This window comes from Sinocyclocheilus anshuiensis, unplaced genomic scaffold (genome assembly GCF_001515605.1).
Source record: "Sinocyclocheilus anshuiensis isolate Anshui unplaced genomic scaffold, SAMN03320099.WGS_v1.1 scaffold130, whole genome shotgun sequence".
In the NCBI taxonomy this organism is placed as follows: Eukaryota; Metazoa; Chordata; class Actinopteri; order Cypriniformes; family Cyprinidae; genus Sinocyclocheilus; species Sinocyclocheilus anshuiensis.
Genome location: NW_015544207.1, coordinates 3,096,434 through 3,120,319, shown reverse-complemented (window position 1 = coordinate 3,120,319; position 23,886 = coordinate 3,096,434). Strand labels below are relative to the sequence as shown.

Here is a 23,886-nt window from a genome sequence, read left to right as displayed (position 1 = left end):
TAATTGTTTCCCTCAAAAAGTCAAAAGGCTTTTAATTTGAAATTTTAGAACATGTTTGAGAGGAAGTAGATAGCTGATTTGATTTCCGGCTTCACGCTTCCTGATTGACATAAATACGCTCCGATGGATTCTAATATTCAGTTCTCACTGTTATTTTTAGATGAGTGTATGTTGATTTACTGTTTTTAAAGTGATACAGGAGGTATGTTACATACGTATGTCTTACTCGCCCTTTGTGTGTGCAAAAAGCGTATTTGTACGTTTAGAAATGGAGATGATAAATGATCTATTGCTTAATAGATGCGCGCTCCATAAAGAGCTAAACAACAAGTGCAATGGCAGTGTATACAATCATATTCCGGTCTTTATATATATATGTTGGTCTGTTACTGTACTGTCAGGCTGACTTTAATTAGGATGGATTGACTATTAATTGTTTTGGCGGAGATGATTTAATTTGTGTGTTATTGTGCTGTCAGACTGACTCTTATTATGATATTTGTTATTATGATTAGGCACAAACCAGAAGACATCATCAAGACAATGCCTTATTTTGGCTCGGAGGAGATGGTAAAAGAGCTCAAGCGAGCTCTGTCCAATCCAAATGTTCAAGCAGACCGTCTCCGGTACAAAAACTACATCACCAAAGTCATCAGGTCCGTGAAGTGATCACCTTGTTTTTAAAGAAGGAGACAGTTTTCAAAAGGACAAACAAATTGCTTAAGATACTATCCCTGATATTATCCTGTGAAACAGAAACCTAGATATTTAGCAGAATGTTCAAATTGCTACATTCCATACAATGAAAGTGAATGGGGACTGGAGTTGTCAACCACCAATAAAGCACCAAACAATCATGGAAAACCTGTTAATATCATATCCACTATTAATCTCCACTGTTAAAATAGTATGTCCATGCCTGAATCATTATTGAAATTAATAAAATGTTAAAAAAGTGTAAATAATGTGGCAGTTAGATATTGCTTGTGTACAGTGGTGTGTAGAATTTAAATAGTTTGCAAGACATAGTAATGTTAGCAAATTGTTCTGTTTGAAACCATGAAAATAGCCACAGAAACTGGAATGGCGTTAAACAAATCAGTTTCAATGACTTATTAGCAAATAAAATCAAAAATATTTCGGATACACTTTACTTGAAGGGGTGTGCATAAGACTGACATAACACCTACATAATCATGACATGTGTGAAGGTTTTTTATGCATGTTTATGACAACTGTCATTAAGTGTCATTCACTCAGTTATGTAATTTTTAATGCAAAGATGACATTGTTTGAGATGTCTTTGTTATGGGCTATGGTTAGGGGGGGGTAGGGTTAGGTTAGGGTTAGGTCAAATAATGTCATATTTGCATTAAAAATGCCAACTGAGCGAATGACACTTAATGGCAGTTGTCATAAACATGCATAAAACCTCCTTCATATTCATGACATGTGTCATGTCATGATTATGAAGGTGTCATGTCAGTCTTATGCACACCCCTTCAAGTAAAGCGTTACCAATATTTCTTATTCAGTAATTATTATCCAGTAGTCACATGTGACTGGTTCATGGAAAAGTCGTGGAAATTTGTTGGTTAAAAATGAGTGGGAATCCCTGAATGAAAAATTATCATAAATTAGTCTAACGCATATCTTTCAAGCCTTATGAAGCTGCAGATTCTATGAGAAACAGAACAACATTTAATTCATTATTTATTATACTGCACATCTTGATATCCACCATAATTAGATTATAATAATAATCATAATTAGATAATTCCACTGTAGCTAATTAGACAGAACTTGTGAAATGTTGTTTCTTTGAAGGTACATGACACAGGGTCTGGATGTCTCGGCTTTATTTATGGACATGGTGAAAGCCAGTGCTACAGTCGATATTGCTCAGAAGAAGCTGGTTTATCTGTACATGTGCACCTATGCCAGTGACAAGCCTGACCTGGCGCTGCTGGCCATCAACACGCTCCGTAAGGACTGCGCTGATCCCAATCCCATGGTGCGAGGGTTGGCCCTGAGGAACATGTGCAACTTCAGGTTTGTATGTTCTTTTTGTCTGTCTAGACCCAGAATATCATAGATGTGCATTTTTCACGGCACCTTAGTTATTACTTAGCAATACCATATCAAACACCACAACAACATCTTAGCAACACCCTAACAAGCAACATCCTAGCAACCATACAAGACACCCTAACAAGCATTCAGGACACAACAGCAGCCTAGCAACACCCTAACAAGCAATGATCTTGCAACCATACAAGACACACTAGGAGTCATTAACAATGCCCTAAAAACCACCCAGAACATGGCAACAACATTCAAACAGTGCCACAGCAACAAACAAGCAACGTCCTAGCAACTACCCAAGATACCTTAGTGATCACTTAGTAGTAACTTACCAACCTCCCAGAATACTGCAACACCCTTGCAACCATTCAAAATTCTACAACAACAGCCTAGCAACACCTTAACAAGCAGCGCCCTAGCAACCATCCAAGACACCCTAACAACCACCCAGAATATAGTGACAATATTCAAACAATGCATCAGCAACGAGCACTGCAACAGTCAGCCTTGCAACACCATTACAAGCAACACCCTAACAACCATACAAGACACCCTAACAACCACCCAGAATATAGTGACAATATTCAAACAATGCATCAGCAACGAGCACTGCAACAGTCAGCCTTGCAACACCATAACAAGCAACACCCTAACAACCATACAAGACACCCTAGCAATCACTCAGCAACCCTAGCAAGCATTCAGAACATAACAACAGCCTAGCAACCATCCAAGACATCCTAGCAGTCACGTAACAACCCCCTAACAACCATCCAGAACACCACAACAGTCAGCCTTGCAACATGCTTACAAGAAACACACTAGCAACCTTCCAGGACACTTTTGCAATCACTTAGCAACACCCTTGCAACCATTCAGAATTTTACAACAACAGCTTAGCAACACCTTAACAAGCAATGCCCTAGCAACCATCCAATACTCCCTAGCAACCCTCTAACAACCACACAGAACTCAGTGACATCATTCAAACAATACTTCAGCAACAAACACTGTAACAGTTTGGCTTGCTACACTCGAACAAGCAACACCCTAGCAACTACCCAGGACACCTTAGAACACTGTAACAACATCTTAGTAACACCCTAACAATTATCCTAGGAGCCACACAGGAACAATCACCCAGGGCACTTCACTCTAGCCAACATTCAGAACACAACAGCAGCCCAGCAACACCCTAAAAAGCAATTCTCTAGCAACCATCCAAGACACACTAGGAGTCATTAACAATGCCCTAACAATCAGCCTTGCAACACCCTAGAAACCTCCCAGGTCACTTTAACATCCACCCAGAACACAGCGACAACATTCAAACAGTGCACCAGCAACAAACACTGCAACAGTTGACCTTGCTACTCTCTAACAAGGAACGCCCTAGTAACTACCCAGGATACTCCTAAAAATATGGAGCAAGCACACAAGACACCCTAGCAAGCATTCAGGACACAAAAACAACAGCTTAGCAACCATATAAAAACCATCCAAGACACCCTAGTAATCACCTAGCAACCATCCAGAACACCACAACAACAGCCAAGATATGTCCCAGCAATGTTCCACAACACTGCAACAATTTGGCTTCTAGCACCCTAACAAACAACAACCTAGCAACCACCCAGAACTTCACAACAATATCTTAGCGACACCCTAGCAATCAACCAAGACACCTTAGCAACACCCTACCAACCGTTCAGAACACTGTAATAAACTAGCAAGCACCCAGGACATCTTAAGAATCGCTTAGCAACAACCTAGAGACCATTCAGAACAACACAACAACAACAACCTAACAACACCCTAGCAGTCACCTTGCAACCTAGTTATTTTCTTCTTTTATTTGCTTGTTTTTCAGGATGCCGGGAATGACAGAGTACATAGAGCAGCCCATTGTTGCTGGTCTGCGGGACAAGGCCAGTTACGTAAGGAGAGTCGCTGTGCTTGGTTGCGCCAAAATGCACAGTCTGCAGCCCAACACAGACATCGGTAGAGCCAAGTATTCTGTTTATCTGAATTATTACACTTGCTAAGGATAATGTGATAAATATCACTTGCTTATTTTAATACATGTGCATAAATAGGCATAAGCAGAGAGATTTATGATTTTAGGTCAGACTGTTCCCTTTAAAGGAATGTTTGTGGTTCAGCGTCTGTGATGACCAACAGCATGTCAAGAATTCTTAACTAGAAAGAACATATTTTCAACAGAACACATCACATACTTGTAGACAACATGTTGGATTGCATTTTTGTTGAAAACAGCCACTTTTTTATCAAAAGCAGGGGGAAATCAGGAAATGTTTATCATGATGCTTCTAAACAGCAGTACAGTAGCATTTCCTGTATTTCCTAAATGTGCTGGGTGTGTAGCCTCAGGGGATTTGAACAGCCTTTCTGTAAGGGTCTGGTTAATGTTTTTATGTAATGAATGTAGAATGTCTGAATTACAGTTCTGTTCACCCAAAAATAAAAATTAGCTGAAAATGTCCTCACCCTCAGGCCATCCAAGATGTAGATGAGTTTGTTTCTTCATGGGAATAGATTTGGAGAAATGTATCATTACATCACTTGTTCAGCAATGGATGCTCTGCAGTGAATGGGTGCCGTCAGAATGAGAATCCAAACAGCTGATAAAAACATCACAATAATCCACACCACTCCGGTCCATCAGTCTTGTGTAGAGAAAAGCTGTGTGTTTATAAAACACAAATCCATCATTATTATTTTTTTTCTTTTCATTTTTAACTTCAGACTGTCACTTCTGGCCAAAATACCAGTCCATGATCCATAATAACGCTTCCACCAGTGAGAGATCCAAGCCTTTGTGTTTTGAACTGCTTCCGCTTGTAAAGTGTTTGATCTGTGCATATTTCTGTCCTGATTCAAACGAGGTGACTTTTTCGCTGAAAAAAGCAATATTATGGATTGAGGACTCATATTTCAGCCAGACGCAATGTTATGAAATTAAAAACGTCTTAATGATAGATTTATTTAATACAAACACTCAGCTTTTTGCTTCACAGTGATGAACTGGAGGGGTGTGGATTACTTGTGGATTACTGTGATGTTTTTATCATCGGTTTGGACTCTCATTCTGACGGCACCCATTCACTGCAGAGCATCCACTGGTGAGCAAGTGATGCAAAATTTTCAGCAGATTTTAGTTTTTGGGTGAACTTTTCCTTTAAATATATAGTTTCTTTAAATATATGTGTAAGTGTCTGCCAAATGAATAAATGTAAATAAATGCTCTGGATGTGTATCGTTTAGATGGCACTATAGTGAATGAGCTATATGCTCTTCTGAGGGACCCGGACCCTGTGGTTGTAGTGAACTGTCTTCGTGCCTTGGAGGAAATTCTCAAAGATGAGGGTGGTGTGGTTATTAACAAACCCATTGCTCATCATCTTCTCAACAGGTGTGTGCCATTTTTGCCATTATGTTATTTATGTAAAATAGTTCATCCAAACATGTCACCTTCATGTTGTTTTAAGAATGTCAAACATTTAGTTTACAGCATGTTTTAAGTTCTAGACAAGAAATGTGCTCTTTGTAATCATCTTGGTTTTGTAGTTTTGAAAAAACATTTTCAAAAAGATTTTGTTTAATGACAAAAATAATAAAATTTTCTTGTATCTTGTATTGTAAATGTATCTTGAAAACATTTTCTGTATTTTCAGTATATTTTACAGTATATTTAAAAAAAATCCTAAATTACTAATTTGTTTTTTTTTTTTTTACATATATATTATATTTTTGGGAAGATGCTTCCAGTGTTATTTTAGGCTATTTCAGGATTTTATAGTTAACTAAAAAAAATAAAAAAATAAATCCATTACTTAAAAAAACTAACTTTTTTATTTCAGCTAGTTGCCAACAGTTCTCATTTGAATTTAGTTTAACTTGATGTACTGAAATAGCTAAAACTAAAACTGAAAAAAAAAAAAACAGACGAAAACAGTAAACTAAAATCAAAATATAAAAATGATTCAAAATATTATTAAAAATTATAATCGTATCTAAATGATACTAAAATAACACTGGTATATTTATATACTATTATAGTATTTATCAGTTTTCAGTGAGCTTTTGTTTTTATATTTTAATTTTAAACTTACTTTAGGTTATAGTAATTTTGTTATAGCGTTTCTATTTAGTTTTAATAACTTTTCAGTTTTAGTTTTAGTCGTTTTAGTACTTAAATGTATTTCAGTTAGTTGCCAAAGCAACATTTTTTCATCTAATATTTTCGCCTTCTTTCTTTGCGTGAACATTTTATTTTTATTTCAGTTTCAATTTCTAATATTTTTTATTTTTTTATTTTTTTATTTTTTAATGGCTTTAGTATTAGTTAACAAAAAACAACACGGAGTTGCATTTTTGCAGGGCAAAATGTTTTCAAAGGCTTTCAAAAGCATAATGCATGCCTATTTAGCAGATTGTCTAATGAGCGACTTTGTGTTTTCATGTGTTTTCTCCTTCAGAATGAAGGACCTGGACAGTTGGGCTCAGAGTGAGGTCCTCACCTTCCTGCTACGTTACCGTCCTCGTAGCGACGACGAGTTGTTCGACATCCTCAGCCTTCTAGACTCCTTCCTCCAAAGTGCTCACGCACATGTCGCTGTTGCCACGCTCCGCCTCTTCCTTCAGTTAGCCTCCGCCCACCCGGCTGTGCAGGCCGACGCCCTCCTGTGCACAAGTGCGCCCCTGCTGGCCACCTGCGGTGCTGCGTCACGCGAGCTTCGCTTTGCTGGCCTCTGTCACGTACAGCAGGTCATGCGGAGTCAGCCGGGCCTTTTCGGCACACATTACAAGCGCTTCTTTTGTGGATACTCTGAACCGACTTACATTAAGTTTCGCAAGATGGAGATCCTGGTGGAGCTGGTGAATGATGAAAATGTGGCTTTGGTTTTGGAGGAGCTGAGAAGCTACTGCACTGATGTGTCTCCTGAACTGGCCCAGGCAGCCATTGCCGCTATAGGTACAAGATGCTGTTTGTTTCTCTCATTTGATTAAACAATGTTTAAAATACAGAAACTTCATTTTGAGGAGCAAATGTCAAATTGAAGGTTGTAGGCATTTTGCACAATCAAGGTTTTCTTTCTTTCTTTCTTTCTTTTTCTTTCTCTTTCTTTCTTTCTTTTTCTTTCTTTCTTTCTTTCTTTCTTTCTTTCTTTCTTTCTTTCTTTCTCAGTCATTCATTTATTAATTTATTTGAAATTTGTTTTGCGATTTGCAACCCTGTTATTACAATTTTGTCTGAATATAGTTTACAATCCTGTCTGATTTCATTGCATTTAGTAATGCATTGTAAATTAACAAATTTAATTGATTTATTTGTATATTCATGTAAAATAAATAAATAAACACCAAAATGGGTAACAGAGTTTAAATCAGGGTTTTGTTTTGTTTTGTTTTTTGCCCTTTTTTAAAAGAGAAAATCTAATGGTAACTGGGTTGCACGCAAAGTAACAAGACAGTTAAATGTTCCTTTTCTGTAAAAAAAAAAAAGTATAAAGATTTTTGATAGTTTTATACATTTAATTGAATATCATTCTAACATCAATTCATTGTAAAAACCTATAAATATAATATTTATTTAAGAATTTTATATTTATGTTTTATTTTACTTTGATATTTTTTTTATTAATATATTATTAATTATAATGTTGTATGATTTTAATTATTAGATACATTTGAGATCATTCAGCACAGGCAAAAATAACAATTTAAGGGTATTAGTAGTACAGAGATTTGACTAAAACTAGCTTCTTCATGCTAAGATATAATAATTTATCTTACAGATTTATTATGGAATTTGAACCTTTGTTTTCACAAAAGTAAAGGGACACAATCTGTACCCTTAGAAAGTGATATGTAAAAATTTGTAATAATGTGAGGCATTTAAAAAAATGCATATACTTCTAAACAGACATAATTTTAATCTTTAATGGCTTTGTTTTCATTTATGTAAAAAAATATATATATTATATTTACTGACTAAGGTTAACTTTTAAATGTAATATTTCCACAGCTGGCAGTATGGCATTTCATATCGCTTGTCCTGTAATATAAATCGCACTCTTTAATTTATCATCGCAGCTTTCTGCTGAAATGACTATTACTGTTACTTCTAAATTTTTGTTAAAGGGGTCATATGATGTTGCTAAGAAGAACATTATTTTATGTATTTGGTGTAATCAGAATCAGAAAGAGCTTTATTGCCAAGTATGTTTAAACATACAAGGAATTTGTTATAGTGTCACAAGCTTCCAGTACACAGAGACAACAACAACACACAGATAATAAAAATAAGATGTGAATAAAGTACACATGCATAAATATAAACCACAAAAAAAGAATAAATTGTATGTACAGGTGTGCTATAGATAGAATAGGAATAGAATAAAATAAAATAAAGTTGTTAGTCGTGTCCTCTTTTGGAAGACCAAACAAAGTAGTTTCGCTTTCACAACGAAATACAGCGTCACGCACGGCGTGCTAGAGTGAGTGGAGGCGGACTTGCGAACGGCGCAGCAGGTGGGCTTGCGGCAACCACATGTGACGACCCCGGGCTGGACTCCGCTTCGTCCACGGTGAAAGCCGATCCGGCGATCCACAGCGCGAAGTTAATGTATTTCCTCAGTGACCAGCACGGATCAGCTCTAGGCATGACGAAGCGGATATCCTCCTCTTTTGGAAGACCAAACAAAGTAGTTTCGCTTTCACAACGAAACACAGCGTCTTCACGACATGGCGGCGGCGGCAACAAAACTACAGTGAGAATAAAAGTTTCGCCTTCTTTCTTTGCGTGAACATTTGGGCGGCGTTATGCAAATCTTCCCACATAGTGAGGTAGGTATGTGGGGGCGTGTTAGAACGAGCCGTTTTAGGTAGGTGTGGCTGACTCTTAACTTTTATAAAGAATATCTCTTTGGATTTGAGACTTTAGTCTTTGCAACTTTACAGATCTTCTTTATGCACCAAGAGCTTGTAACACTCCAAAGAGAAAGGAAAAATTGAAATCGCATCATATGACCCCTTTAACTATAAACATTTTTCTCTCTCTTTTTTTTAAGGTCGTATTGCACAAACATACAGTGAAAAGTGTCTGGATATCCTGACCGGACTGCTGGCATTGAAACAGGATCACATCACGTCAGGTGTGAGAGAAAGCAGAGCCAAACCTGTGCATGCTTGTGATTTTTATATCTTCTAGTTAATGAGTAAAGCAGAGTAATTTTTTTGTTTGTTTCTGAAGGAGGTACTGTTTGCTTTTCAAAACCCTTTTAGCAGGCACTTTCTCCAGCTTGGATAATAGCTTTGTTTGCAAACAGACATAATCAGTTAACAGAATCAACTCTTCGTGTGTGTGTGTGTGTGTGTGTGTGTGTGTGTTTAGCTGTGATCCAGATGTTCAGGGATTTGGTGTGGTTCTGTCCTCAGAGCACAGCCGCTGTGTGTCAGACCGTGGAGGCCTGTGTTGACAGTCCTCAAGATAGTGAGGTGAGATGATTCGCCTGCCTTTTGTTTTGACCATCTACAAGAAGCAGACTGTGTTCGGCACTTTTTGATGCTTTTTTTTCACAATCCCACAAACAAAATGGAAACAAAAATGTTAGTTTTGTAAAGAAATCCATACTTTGTCAATTTATTATCGCCTACAAAAATTTTAGCATTTTAGCATATGTCTTGCAATTGAAAAGGTAATAAGATAAATTAGTCTTAGTTTGTCTATATTTACAAAATACAAGTTGGCCAAAATTTATGTTTGACTTGTCAGAGAAGGATAAATCCTTCCACTGTTTTTCTCAGGGAAAGCAGGCTCTGTTATGGCTTCTGGGAGAACATGGTGATCAGATCAGTAGCGCCCCCTATGTGATGGAGGGCTACATAGACGGGCTGAAGACTGAGCTGTCCTCGGCCGTGAAGATGGAGCTGCTGACTGCCTCGGTCAAGATGTTCCTGTGCCGCCCCGCTGAGACTCAAGACATGCTGGGCCGTCTTTTACATTACTGTATTGGTGTGTAGAGCACGTTTACAGACAATTTCAAATAGAAGCAACAAAAAAATCGAAATATTGAGAAAATTGCCTTAAAGTTGTCCAAATGAAGTTCTTAGCAATGCATATTACTAATCAAAAATTAAGTTTTGATATATTTACGATAGGACATTTACAAAATATCTTCATGGAACATGATCTTTACTTAATATCTTAATGATTTTTGGCATAAAAGAAAAATTTATAATTTTGACCCATACAATGTATTGTTAGCTATTGCTACAAATATACTCATGCTACTTAAGACTGGTTTTGTGCTCCAAGATCACATCACGTATATGTCTAAATAGTAGTCTATGTATATATTAGTCTGTTATGCTAGTCATTTATGTGCACATAGTATTTTAGAAACCGTGCCACAGGTCCTCCTTCCCTGTTCTCATTTTAGTTTATTTTCAGTCTGTGCGATTCATTCTGAGAAATGGTCACAGATGTGCCCTTCCTTTGACATATTTAGTCAAGAGCTTCTTGCTTCTGTAATTGATTTAATATTCTTTGGTCCACCGCAGAGGAAGAGAGCGACGTGTGTGTGCGTGACCGGGCTTTGCTGTGCTACAGACTTCTTCAGCGGGGAGTTGAAGAGACGAGGAAGGTTGTAACTGGACCCAAATCCGATCCGTCCATGAGTGTTCTCACCGGACGGCAAGAAGAGCCCATTAGTCAGTGGGCCTCTACCTTCAACACACTCGGCCCGCTGTCTGGATGCGATTTATGCCCTCAGACTGCTGTTATATCAGCCGCTGACCAGCCATCCAGCAGCGCAGAAAAGGAGCTGTTGCCAGGTAAAGCAGATTTATTTTAATTGCATCAGTTTTTTATGATTTTTATATTATCTTAATAACTATAAAAAGTTATAATTTAGCATTTACTTTATTATGTTTGTTTAATTTTCATTAAAATATATATATATATATGTGTGTGTGTGTGGTTTTTATTTCATTTTATTTCAGTTGTTTATTTTTTCAATTTATAAAAATGTTTAAAATATTTTTAACAATAAAAATATTTTCTATTCACCTTGGCTGTGTTTGTCTAGTGTGTAGTCATGCATAGCTATGGTATATGACAAAAACAATTTTGCTTGTTTTACTATATATATATATATATATATATATGTATACACACACATACACACTCTACTAATATATATATATATATATATATATTTAATTATTATTATCAAGTTTTAGTTCTTAGTATATTTAGTTTTAGTACTTTAACGAAAATGTAAAAATGTTACCTTGTTTTTTATATTTTATTTTATTTTGGTTAATGTTTAATTAAAAATGATTTTTTAAAATCCGTTTTAGTTAATAATATTAATCCTGACAATAACTCAATTTTTATTGTTTACCTAATTTTAATTGTGATTTAATTAAATATACAGTAAGTAAAATTTAATATTGTACATTTAATTTTTAATTTTATAATAAATTCAATACCAATACAACATCATATATGTCTCATCCTACCTTTTTTTTAAATGTGTGTATATTTTTTATTACACTTATTTCTTAGTTTTAGTTATTTTATTACCTCAACTTTAAACAAAAAAATGTATTAATTATTTTTTATAAAAAATAATTGTAATTATTTATATTTTATTTTATTTTGGTTAATGTTTAATTTTAAATACTTTAATAATAATATTTGTATTAAAATTATAAATATTATGATATCATACATTTAAATTATACTTTTATAATAAATGCAATACTAATATAGCATCATAAAACTGTCTCACCCCACCCGTGTTTCTCTGACTAACAGAAAGTACAGATGTAACCCTCTCCAGCCCAGATGACACAGAAGAGGAGATCAGTCTATCTCTGGGTCCTCCTTTATCCCATGAGACTTTTGAGAAAATGTGGCTGGACTTGGAGATTCTCCAAAGGCAAACTATGGGTTTCCCTCGACCCAGAACGGCTCTGGATACGTTACAGGCTGCCTTACAGCTGGTGAAGATCCAAACTCTGGCCTTCACCCCGGGAGCCACTGTGCCGTGGAAGGCCTACATTTACACCAGGAGCACTGGGACCCTGATCCTCGCCGAACTGCTGCAGGGGGACCAGCATGCCCCTGGCATTGATGAAAGCCTAGTGGTATCTGTCAAACAGCAGCCCGTAAACCAGCATGCCATCAGAGGATTTGTTTCAATACTCAAGGGTGTGCTGCAGACTCTTAATGTTGATAGTTCATGAAATACAAAAGTCTGAACTATTGCTACTACTATTGCTTTGAGGACAATGTACAGTGTATTACAGTATCTAAGCTGGAGCATTTTCAACACAAATAACCGAATGGTCTTTCTAAACACAAAACCCTGTTGGAATCTACAGACAGTTAAATCTGCTTTTAGCACTGTATGACATTAGCTTACTCACATGCAAATTTAGCACACCTATGGTGCAGTAAACCAAAGCATGTCTCTTTGCAGGTACGAGGAAGTTCAAGATTGCTATTTCATGCAGGTTCCCCAACAGATCTGTATTGTATACCTTGTATGCTTTTCGCAGATAAGTCAAACAAATTATACATTTGTGGTATTCTGATCTCGCAGCTGTCTTCTTTCTAGCACCCAGTTGCATAATTTTATCTCTATCTCAGGTTATAATTTTCTATAACCTATAATCTTGCAGACAAAGCAATGTTTACTGTACCGTAACATTTGTTTTTAGTTTATGAACACTATTATTTATAGTAAATATGTGATTCATTATACAAAACAGGTGCCTTTTGTGTCCTGCATTATCATGAATATACTTGTAATATGTAGTATTGGCATTTTTGAAGAATATTAAAGGGTTAGTTCACCCCAAAAATTAATGACAGCATTTTCATTTTTGGGTGAACTAACCCTTTAACAAAAATTAAAGAATTTTATTTTTTAAGTTCTGTATTCAAGTGTTTTTTTTTTATGCATTTATTTTTGTCTTTTTAAAGTTTTATTTCTGTATTGATCTCAGATGGCCAATCAAATCAAATAATTCAGGCTTTACTGTTCACAGAAGCGGAGTGCGAAGCTTCTTCTTTAACGTTGAAAGCGAGGTAGTGTAGGAGGTAGTGAAAAACTGTTTTACGACATATATGTTAAATGTCTTACAGTAATATCCAATGATGCAAACTACTCAACTTTTTTCTTAAATTTCAATGTTTAGATTTGAAAATATGGTATCGTTTACGTGAGTCGTGTAATTCATAACTGAATGTGATGAGACAAGATACTCGAGTGAACTTGAGTAGAAATAACAGTGAATGTGTGCATTTTGTAAAATATTATTTGCAAATAGTTCAAATTTACAGCTAGATTTAGACCTCAAATTTCATTTTTTTTTGTTTGTTTGTTTGTTTGTTTTTTGGACCAGCCCATCCCATAGAAGCTCAATTGAATTGAGATCTGGGGAATTTGGAGACCGCTTGGTCCTCAAACCATTCCTGAACAATTTTTCCAGTGTGTCAGGGTGCATTATTTTGCTGAAAGAGGCCACTACCATTTGGGAGGAACCCATTTCCTGGAAGGGTGTACATCAGGGATGTCAAACTCAGTTTCTGGAGGACCGCAGCCCTGCTCCAACACACAAACCAAATCGTTTTCAAATAAGCCTGAAGGACTTGATTAGCTGGATCATCTTCCCATAGTGCATCTGCTGCCAGGTAAATGATGCACACACACCCAGTCATCCACATGATCTAAAAGAAAATGTGATTTAGCAGACCAGACAACCTTCTTCTATTGCTCCATGGTCCAGTTCTTCTCATGCTCCCGTGCCCATTGTATACTCCTTCGTGGTGGACTCTAACCAGTCTGTGGCCCCATGAGCAGCAAACAGCAATGCACTGTGTGTTCTGATACCTTCTCATCATGACCAGCGATTGAACCAGATAGATTAGCCTTCATTCCCCACATGCACCCATGACCCTGACACTGGTTCACCAGATCTCCTTCCTTGCACCACTTTTGGTAGGTACTAACACCTGCATATCGGGAACACCCCACAAGACTTGGTGATGTTTGGTGAAGACCGTTTTGATGTTCTGATCCAGTCGTCTAACTATCGCGATCTGGCCCTTGTCAAAGCCACTCTTTGCCCATGTTTCATGCTTCCAATATATGAAGTTCAAGATCTGACTGTACACTATGTATATGTAATATTTTTGTGTGTGTGTGTGTGTGTGTTTGTGCTTGAAAACATGGATTATGAGGACAAAAGTGTAGTAGCCTATAATATGTCATGGGTATTACAAAGAGAAAAAAAGCTCAGTATAAAAACTGTAGGCTTCCTGAGTCCCCGTAAACCACATACAGTGTGTGTGTGTGTGTGATGCTAATGCAGAAGTTATAAGCAGAAGAGAGATGTTGGTTTCTACTCAGATGTATATAGGCTACAGTAACACAATGTGGTAATAAAGAAGTGTAACATTTATTTATGTAGTTATTTATTTATTTATGTCTTGCCATGATGTGATTAAATAACTAAAGAAAGTCTATAATGAAGTTTAAGAGATCAAAATCCGTTTGAAACTCGTTTCCTTAATTCATGACACCATTCATTTTCCCGACGGTAATCCCTACCAGTGACTGACAAGGAAATGGCAATGTCTCAACAACCTATCTGACAAGTTTCATCCAACCTTTGCTCGGCTAAACGTTAACACTCCTCATGACAGCAGCGCTCGAGGATTATGATCACCTGGACATAATACAACAATAAAGACCGTATCAAAGGACACTAGGAAGTAAATTAACTGGTGTGAACTCCTCCAGAGACGCGCGGTTTTCTCGCTTTACATACAATATCATTTTGAATGTTGGCTTATACCGCTGTACAAGGCTGTGATATAAAGGTACGTGGATTTAATCCATTTATATGAACTGTGTGTGTTAAAACTTACGCTGCTTATCTAGACATTTTGCAAGTATATCCGTTTATCACATACTTTCGATTTGATTTGTTTGACAGAATAGCTGCGTTTCGAACGTTTCGAATGGGAAATTTAGGCGTTTCGAATTTTAGCGTCTTTGCATTCCAAATTTAAAATTAGGCGAAGACATTTTTTATTCGCAGTTAGAGATAAGACATAATAAACCCCATATGAAATGAGATATTGGTTCTACTACTTCTACTGTACAATAATAATAATAATAATACCTAATATATATATATATATATATATATATATATATATATTAGGTATTATTATTTATTTTGGTTAGCTTTTAATATAAAGGCTTAAGGATTGTTACAATGTTCCTTTCACCTATGCCTGTAAAACCTTATAGAGGCTTTTAAACAAAACAACTGCCTTAACTTGTTTAAATTGCAAATAACCTGGTTTTAAGAAACGTAGTGTTAGTGAGTCCAGACTCGTGTAGTATCTAACAGCCTAAAACCAGTTTGCCGGGGTTACTCTCTTCATATTGTTCTGTTTGCTTACTTGTGGTAATCTACTCAGAAATAACAATACATCATATATCTCTGTAACCATGCAGGTGTGCTTTCATCCAACGCAAATAGAGAGCATGATGGTAATAGTGTGGAGACAAAGTTCACCTTTGCTCATGAGAAACAGTCAGTCATAGTTTAAAGAAAGGCCATGTTTCATGCTTTATCAGTAAACATACATAATGACAAATCCTTTTCTAGTAAACATTCAGTGATTCCTTTACCACAAAGCCAGTTCCCTGTAACTTTTTAGGCTTTTGAATGTTTTTCCTTTTTATATCTCTTCCACAGATACCTTAATCTGGGTTTTCAAATTAAAATAAACCTAAGGACATGTTGTGGATATGTTTATGAAGTACATATCAATTCTTCATTAAAACAGCAATAACTTTTATATATAAAGTTATTGCTGTTTTAATGAACAATTGATATGTACTTCACAAACATATCCACAACATGTCCTTAGGCTTATTTTAAATCATTGGTCTCAAACTCAATTCCTGGAGGGCCACAGCTCTGCCTAGTTTAGCTCCAGCCCTAATCAAACACACCTGATCCAGCTAATCAAGGTCTTCAGGATTACTAGAAACTTCCAAGCAGGTGTGAGTTAGAGCAGGTAGGAGCTAAACTCTGCAGAGCTGTGGACCTCCACGAACTGAGTTTGAGACCACTGGTTTAAATCAACTTTCGGACTTATTACAGTCAATGTTTTTGGAAGTTACAATGGAAAGCAAATAATGACATGCTGTGGAAAAAAAAACATGTTTATATTAAAGCACTTACAGTTAAAATCTATGGAGCAAGACATTTCAGAGGGGTTAAGTTTTTGATAACGCACTTTTATTAATTGCCCTCTACAAAATGTGTTATTTGGGCTGTCTAAATCATCCTTGTGGTGATGCTGCTTTACTAACTAGACAATTTGGTTATGCGTTACACAGGTACAGTAATTCCTGCAGGGGAATATTATATTCCATGTAAACATGTTTGTGTTTTACCAAGGGAAAGTCACCAGGGTCCTGGCTTTACATGAGCATGACAGGAGAAAAATTGGATATAAAATTAGTAAGCTATTCTGTCACTAAATGAGTTCTGAATATGAATATGCTATATTTCTCAGCACAGTTCAGTATTAAACAGGGAAATTCTCAGATTCATGGTAAAAAAAACAACAAGCACTGAATTTTGCATCCTTAGAATAAATTTGAAATCGGATATTATTGACTTTTGCTGATATGGAATATTCATTAATAGTAAATATGTTCATATTCACCGACATCTACGTTTACACTCCCTTTGCAACTTTTCCCTGCCGTGTGGATGGCGACTTGCTAGTTTGAGAAGCACTGTTCTGCTGCTCTAAATGACAGTGTTGAATGTGTGAGCTGAATGGTTCATAATCGGCCATTAATTATTCAAACTGGGTCATGTGAATAATTGAACAATGCAGCTACTGATTAAAGACAATCAAACATATTGGAAAAACAGCATTTGGAGTTATAAGTGAAGCTCATCATGTGTGTTTAATGTTGATAGTACCTTGTGTGTCTTAACAGAAGACGGTGTGTGATGAGATGCCATCTGAAAAAAATCTTCCTCCTAGCAGCTGGTCTTCTCATTTTGACCAGGGTCTACATCTACATGCGGAGAGCAGAATCGGGAAACCTCAAGGTATTTGCTTGTGCTAATAGCATGATAATTAAAGGGGTCATATGATGCGATTTCAATTTTTCCTTTCTCTTTGGAGTGTTACAAGCTCTTGGTGCATAAAGAAGATCTGTAAAGTTGCAAAGACTAAAGTCTCAAATCCAAAGAAATATTCTTTATAAAAGTTAAGAGTCAGCCACGCCTACCTAAAACACATTTCATTACACCAAATACACAAAATAATGTTATTTTTAGCAGCATCATATGACCCCTTTAAAATATTGAGACTTAAAGGGATACTTCACCCCGCCCCCCCCCAACATTTTTTTATTCCTGTTATCATTTACACACCCTTGTATTCGTTCCAAACCTTATTATCTTTTATCTGCAGAACAGAAAAATGCGGGTAACCAGTTATGTTTACCGCTAGATTGCATTGTATGGGCTAAAAAGATCTTCTTTTATGTTCCACAAAAGAAAGAATGTCAAACAGGTTTGGAATGAGATTAGGTTGAGTGAATATTATTAACAGGTTTTTCATTTTTGGGTGGAGTATCCTTTTAAGAATCTTCAAATATCAAAAGAAAATTGTGATGTATGTCCTCAGACAATATTCGTCTCAGACTGTGGCACACCACAAGTTGCACTTGTTCCGTTCATAGCTTGTCAAGTGTCCTGTGCATTTGAGTCATACTTTTAATGAATTTACTTCATCAACTTGGATTACAGCATCTCTCACAACAGAATATTTCCCATTACAGTAAAAAGCAGTTTAAGAGAATAGTGACATGGAAACACATTTCACAAAAACATATTTGTTTCTTTGTTTGGTTTGAAATAAGGAATAGATAACAAAATGTATGAAGCATCAAGACAAAAGCCATATATATATTTTTTGACTGTAACTTCCGAAAAGGTTTAATTTTATATACACGGCTATTTTGGAATGGTTGTCGGTGAAGAAAATAGGCCATTTACTCACATGATGGTGTGGTTACAACAGCATGCAGGGACTAACAGCTGAAACTAACCAACCACATTTTGAACTTCCTGTCATGTTTGTAGTTCCCTACACTCTCTGAAAAAAGGGTACAAAAGCTGTCATTGCAGTGGCACATTTGTAACTTTTTACCCCTCAAAGGTGCATATTAGTACCTAGATGGTACATATTAGTACCTTTTGAAAGGGAACACCCCAGTGACAGACTCTGGACCTTTATTTCCTTTTAGTTCTGAGCAGAGTAATTATTAGGGGTTCAAGCGCTTAGCACTGAAACCCTATTGTAATTGTTAGAATGGTCTCGGATCAGTGATCTCCATGTAAAGCTGATCGTGCAGACAAAACCATTAAAAACTTGGAGGGATGGTAGTACTCACACCGCCTACAACGTCATCAAGGCTCGCCTCATTTGGCCTGACGGGTGTGCTACAGCAATCAAAAGAACGAAATTGCTTGTAACTCTGAAACCGTCAGTCGCAGGCTCAAGTGTCTCGTGTCTTTGGAATTGTTGGCTCACGCCGGACAAAAGGCATGCCTCAGATTCGATCGTGAGCCAGGCAAAATGTTCAGGTATTTTGGATTTTTTGAAAACTTTACTTTTGCGAACTAGCCCTAGGTTTTTCGTTCGAATGGAACCAAACCAGTGCAGGAAGATTCTTTAGAGAGTAGGGGTTGAATGACTTCTGATTTTTTGAAGTCGACTTTTATGTGATGAAAGTCGAGTCGAAGTCGACTAGTCGCTGATGACGTCATTAATGAACAAATAAGTCTGGAGCTGTGACAAACACCTTGTGCACAGCTATGGCATATGACACAGCGCTGCCCGCATGGCTGTTGCTCATGTAACAGCTCTTTTATCAGTTCTTTTGTATTTGGGTCGTTATATTTCTCACATATTTCTGCTCATTCTAAATCAGATACAAATAAAGTAGCACAGTAAAGATTACATTAATGGCAGAGCATTGAAGGCGACTAGTCGATTAGTCGGTGCAACCCCTACTAGAGAGTGAATACCAATAATTATCAAAAAAAGTAGAACTTTCAACTCACCCTTGCAAAGGGGTGCCAAAACGTTTGAAAAGGGCAGGGACACTTTTAGTAAAATGCCTATAACTCCTGAAAAGAATGAGGCATCTTTGCCAAACTCAGAACACTGATTCTCAATCTGAGGTCACAGGAAAAAAAATGTGGAGCTTGGCCACTTGGTGGCGCTATAAGAGGGAAAAAACATAAAAATGTCTATAGCTGCGCAACCATTTGTCCTATCAACGGTCTTGGTCCAAAGTGCCACAAGTGTCAACAAGGACATTTGAGTATCTCAAAAAACATGGCCGCCATTGGCTGACGAAATTTGAGCACCTATTAGACATGGTTAACGGAGGCCGATCAAACTGAAACTCAGTGGGCCTGTTTGACTAACGGTTCCAAAGGTCTGTGAGAAATTTGAAAGAAATCGGCCACTGGGGGATGATATTGCATTTTTCAAGGGTGTAAATGATTGTACATTGCATGGTTTTTCACACATACGCACGATATTCATATCATATGACAGAACTCTTCATTCCGGACAACTTTGCCTCTAGTACCACTGCTGTCAATCAAATTGTTTGTTAAATGATTGAGAAGATGTAAAAAACCTATTTTTGCGAGCTAGTCCTAGGTTTTTCGCTCAATCTGGGAAAAAAAAACACTGCAGTACAATTCTCTGGATTCTGTAGGTCAATAATTATTTAAACAAATGTTGAAATTTACCCTTTGGGAAGCTATGACGTGGTCCTTTAGAAAAGGGGCCTATCCAAATTAACCCAAAATCCTTTAAAGCCTAAAGGAAAACTCAAAACTTCACAAAACCTGCTGAGCACATGCGACAGGTGATTCTAAACAAGCATGCAAAGTTTTAATTCTAAACAAGAATGCAAAGGAGATCGGAAAACAGGAGGCGCTATAACAGTCATAAATGTTCAAAAACATAATATTTATGTGGTAAATTACCTGGATTTGCCAAAAATACTTTATAAATCATTGATTTAGGTGGTTACAGGCTTGCTAAATAATATGTAATTACTTTTTCCTTATGTGCTTAAATGCCTTAAGAGCTTGAACCCTGGTAATCGCTGCTTGCAGCTATATTTATTATTTAATTTTTTGCTACAGGGGTCACTGACCTGGATCTGGGATAAGGAGACTTGGGTGGAAGATCTTAAGGGCCATTACCTGCATTTCAACATTTCCATTAAAGTTCTGGCAGGAGTCTTCCAGCCATCGAAGAGTGAGTTATCTATTTACATCTACATGCATGTAGATCAGTGGTGTTAAACTCTGCTCTAACAAACACATACCTGTCATTTTTTAAATAGCCTGAAGGATTTGATTAGCTGGATCAGTTGTGTTTCCTTAAGGTTGAAGCTAAACTTTGCAAGGGTTTGGCCCTCCCAGAATTAAGTTTGACACTCTTGATGTAGATGTTTTGTTTAGGTTCAACAGATCTAGAAGATTATGCTACAGCATCACTAAAGGAATTGCAATTAAATGTGTTCATTTTTTATACTGCATAAATAATAATATTTTTGCAAAATAAACACATTTATGCAGTGCAGCCTATAAGGGGTGTTGCCACTTTTAAACTTATTATTTATGCACATGTAAGCAAAATGGATGTCTTCAGTCATTGCATCAAGTTTTGCACTATATTTCTTTTTAAGTGTGAGACTGCTTCCTGTTTGCCACTGTCTGGAAACACTGTGAAAATCACACACCTGCAAGTTTTGTTCTTCAGTAAAACTGCAAACTGTCCTTAAAACAAGAGCAATTTACTTCAGAATATATATTGAATTAGAGGTAAGTATATATATATATTACCCTTCAAAAGTGTGGGGGGTCTGTAAAGATTTTTTTATTATTATTTATTTTGTTTTGGAAATAAGTCTCTTCTGTTCATTAAGGCAGCATTTATTAGATCAACAATACAGTAAAATATGTATTATTGTAAAATATTATTACAATTTAAAATATTTGTTACATGTTCCCTCTGTTGTCTTGTGTTTGGACTTTTATGTTGTGTTGGACTGAATCAGCTTTGTGGTCATCTTGTAGTTGTAGCAAATTAAAATGGGGTATAATAAATGTAAAATATTTAGATCAGCTTTCAGAATTAACTGCAGCAGAATTAATATTACAATTAAATAGTCTGTTTGTCCACTGAGGAGACTAAAATAGAAAAATAATTTTTAAATATAAAATAGTAAAGTCATTTATTAACTCTAGGAAACTAATCTCTCTGGCTACGACACAATAGCTTTTCTCACTGTATACAATACTGCCAGTACAAGAGCATTTGGCAAAATCAGCTTGTTAAAGAGACTTTGTTTTGCAAGCAGTGATGACAGAATCAGTGACTAAAAAGAGTATGATGCATGTTATGGTAACATACACCATATACATGGGCTCATTTATGAGCCTATCACACTCATTTCCTGGACAATAATCTGATTACTTTTTATCGATCTGGACTCACTGAACCACATTGCACATCATTTTCCTGTGATGGTTCTCAAGGGACATTTAATGAGTTTGTGGAGTGAACACTTGTGCTGAGCAGATCCTCCTTGACTGTGAGAGAAGTGGAGGAGGAGCCCACTATAACCGCTATACACCTACAGCTTTGGTGGTCACAGAGCTTGTCTCAGCCACTGGACCTGTTTTGGGGCAGACGAGACTGGCATCCAGTGTGGTGGATCCACTGCTGATGTTGCTGTGGGCACCGGCTCCAACCTAGTATCCAGCTTTGCCCTGGTCTCCATCTCTGCTCTGGACTCCAGCTCCACCAGTTCCACACTGGTCTTCAGTTACACTCTGGTTTCCAGCTCCACTCTAGTTTCCTGCTTCGCCCTTGTCTCCAGCTCCACTGGCTTCTTCCTGGTTTCTAGCTCCGCCCTATCTCCCTGCTCTACCCTGGTCTCCAGCTCCGCCCTCGTCTTCAGTTACACTCTGGTCTCCAGCTCCACCCTGGTTCTCTGCTGCGCCCTTGTCTTCAGCTCCACCCTGGTTCCCTGCTTCGCCCTTGTCTCCAGCTCCATCGGCTACTCCCTGGTCTCCAGCTCCACCCTATCTCCCTGCTTCGCCCTGATCTCCACCTCCACCCTATCTCCCTGCTTTGCTCTGGTCTCCAGCTCCACCCTGGTTAATACACAAAATAATGATCTTTAAAAAAGCATCATATGACCCCTTTAAGTATGAGACTTGAGGCGTGATTTCCCCTAAGAGAATGACTTAAGGGTGCTGCATATAATCCTTTAAACACTTCCCTTAGCAAAGGGAAACCGTTAAGTGTTTCACGACAGTGACCCAGGTTTTGCCGTTAAAAAATTGACTGTTGCCATGGTCACGTTATTTGTTAATGCAGATAGCGATGTAAGTTTTCACAGTAAACAATATAACATGGATAAGGAAAACAAAAAAGAAAACCAAATATAAAAGAGAAGGACCAGACGAGACAGAAACTCAAATTGATAATTCACTCAAAACTGAAAAATCATTTACTCACCCTCGTGTCAGTTCAAACCCATAAGAGTTTTATTCATCTTTGGACAACAAGTAAAGATCTCTCATCATTTCTGTCCATGTAGAGGTTTTCAGGGACTAGTGTGAATAAATACATATTTAAATGCAAAGAGACAAGATAGTCTATGCATGACGTTTTATTCGTATCCAAAACGTTGTGAACATTAAAGCGCTAAACATTCATGCAGTGTGTGTTTCATTCATACTCGAAGCCGGAGGGCGCTCTCGCACTGAAAGTCCAAACCGGATTCATAGAAGTAGCCTATCTAATAAGCTAAATAAACAAAAAGCAGAACCATAAACACAAACTCACGATTGCAACAATATATGGTTTATGTGTGTTTTTCATCTCCAGGTAATATGTAGGGAAAATACAGGAATAAAATATTATGGAATATAAATATGCTCTCGAGTGTGACGCACTCACGTTTGAGCTAATTAACGTTATGTGCTGTATGTAATTTGATCAATGTTTACATGTGAATAAATGCGTAAATTAAAATCTGTTTAACATAAAGCGGCCGATCATGACTTGTAGAAGACTTTTGTGTAACACTTAAGGTGACATTTTCCAACCCTTATGTTATCCTTAGGAAAATGACAGTTAAGGGGCTTTATGCAACACTTATTGGGTTTAAGGGATACTTAAGAGAAATTCTAAGGGTTTATGACGTTTCACCTAAAGAAACCCTTAAGTAACATTTAAGGGATATTTTATGCAACGCCCTTAAGTGTAAGGGAAACTTAAGGGCGATCTTAAGGGAAAATGACACTTAAGGTGCTTTATGCATCCGGGCACTGGTCTCCAGCTCCACCCGAGTTCCCTGCTTTGCTCTGGTCTCCAGCTCCACCCTGGCTCCCTGCTCCGGCCTGGTCTCCAGCTCTGCCCTGCTCTCCAACTCTGCCCTCACTCCCTGCTTCACCCTTGTCTCCAGCTCCATCGGCTTCTCCCTGGTCTCCAGCTCCACCCTGGTTCCCGGCTCCACCCTGGTTCCCTGCTTCGCTCTGGTATCCAGTGCCACCATATCTCCCTGCTTTGCTCTGGTCTCCAGCTCCACCCTGGTTCCCTGCTTC

The 23,886-nt window shown here is 37.3% G+C and overlaps 2 protein-coding genes across 5 annotated transcripts in view; both read left to right on the top strand.

Annotated features, from left to right (window-relative positions):
- The first annotated feature begins 92 nt into the window (after positions 1–92).
- On the top strand, positions 93–12,715 carry LOC107697033 (AP-4 complex subunit beta-1-like). 3 transcript variants are annotated; one of them, XM_016497664.1, is made up of 11 exons: positions 93–202; positions 516–656; positions 1,828–2,052; positions 3,956–4,086; positions 5,371–5,518; positions 6,585–7,081; positions 9,180–9,263; positions 9,503–9,606; positions 9,925–10,123; positions 10,672–10,944; positions 11,933–12,715. In XM_016497664.1, the coding sequence occupies exons 2-11, from the start codon at positions 544–546 to the stop codon at positions 12,361–12,363; spliced, it is 2,205 nt and encodes a 734-aa protein (XP_016353150.1). In that variant the 5' UTR covers positions 93–202; positions 516–543; the 3' UTR covers positions 12,364–12,715. The 3 variants fall into 3 exon arrangements, with proteins under 3 accessions (XP_016353150.1, XP_016353149.1, XP_016353148.1); XM_016497663.1 differs by having other exon boundaries at positions 9,922–10,123; XM_016497662.1 differs by having other exon boundaries at positions 9,916–10,123.
- Positions 12,716–14,875: 2,160 nt separating this feature from the next.
- LOC107697032 (alpha-1,3-mannosyl-glycoprotein 4-beta-N-acetylglucosaminyltransferase C-like) overlaps positions 14,876–23,886 on the top strand; it is a 21,391-nt gene continuing 12,380 nt past the window's right edge. Inside the window, exons 1-3 of one of the 2 annotated variants that reach the window (XM_016497660.1) lie at positions 14,876–15,007; positions 17,163–17,277; positions 20,407–20,521. In XM_016497660.1, coding sequence (XP_016353146.1) covers positions 17,176–17,277; positions 20,407–20,521 — 217 coding nt within the window. In that variant the 5' untranslated portion in view covers positions 14,876–15,007; positions 17,163–17,175. Of the gene's footprint in view, positions 15,008–16,189; positions 16,223–17,162; positions 17,278–20,406; positions 20,522–23,886 lie in introns of those variants that run through there. The other variant, XM_016497661.1, reaches the window with a different exon arrangement.

Bases quoted from the DNA above. Each gene is read 5' to 3' on its own strand.
- LOC107697033 (XM_016497662.1), top strand. From the start codon at position 544: ATGCCTTATTTTGGCTCGGAGGAGATGGTAAAAGAGCTCAAGCGAGCT. The intron at 4,087-5,370 runs GTAGAGCCAAGT...TGTATCGTTTAG, and splicing joins GCAGCCCAACACAGACATCG to ATGGCACTATAGTGAATGAG. The intron at 10,124-10,671 runs GTGTGTAGAGCA...GGTCCACCGCAG, and splicing joins TCTTTTACATTACTGTATTG to AGGAAGAGAGCGACGTGTGT.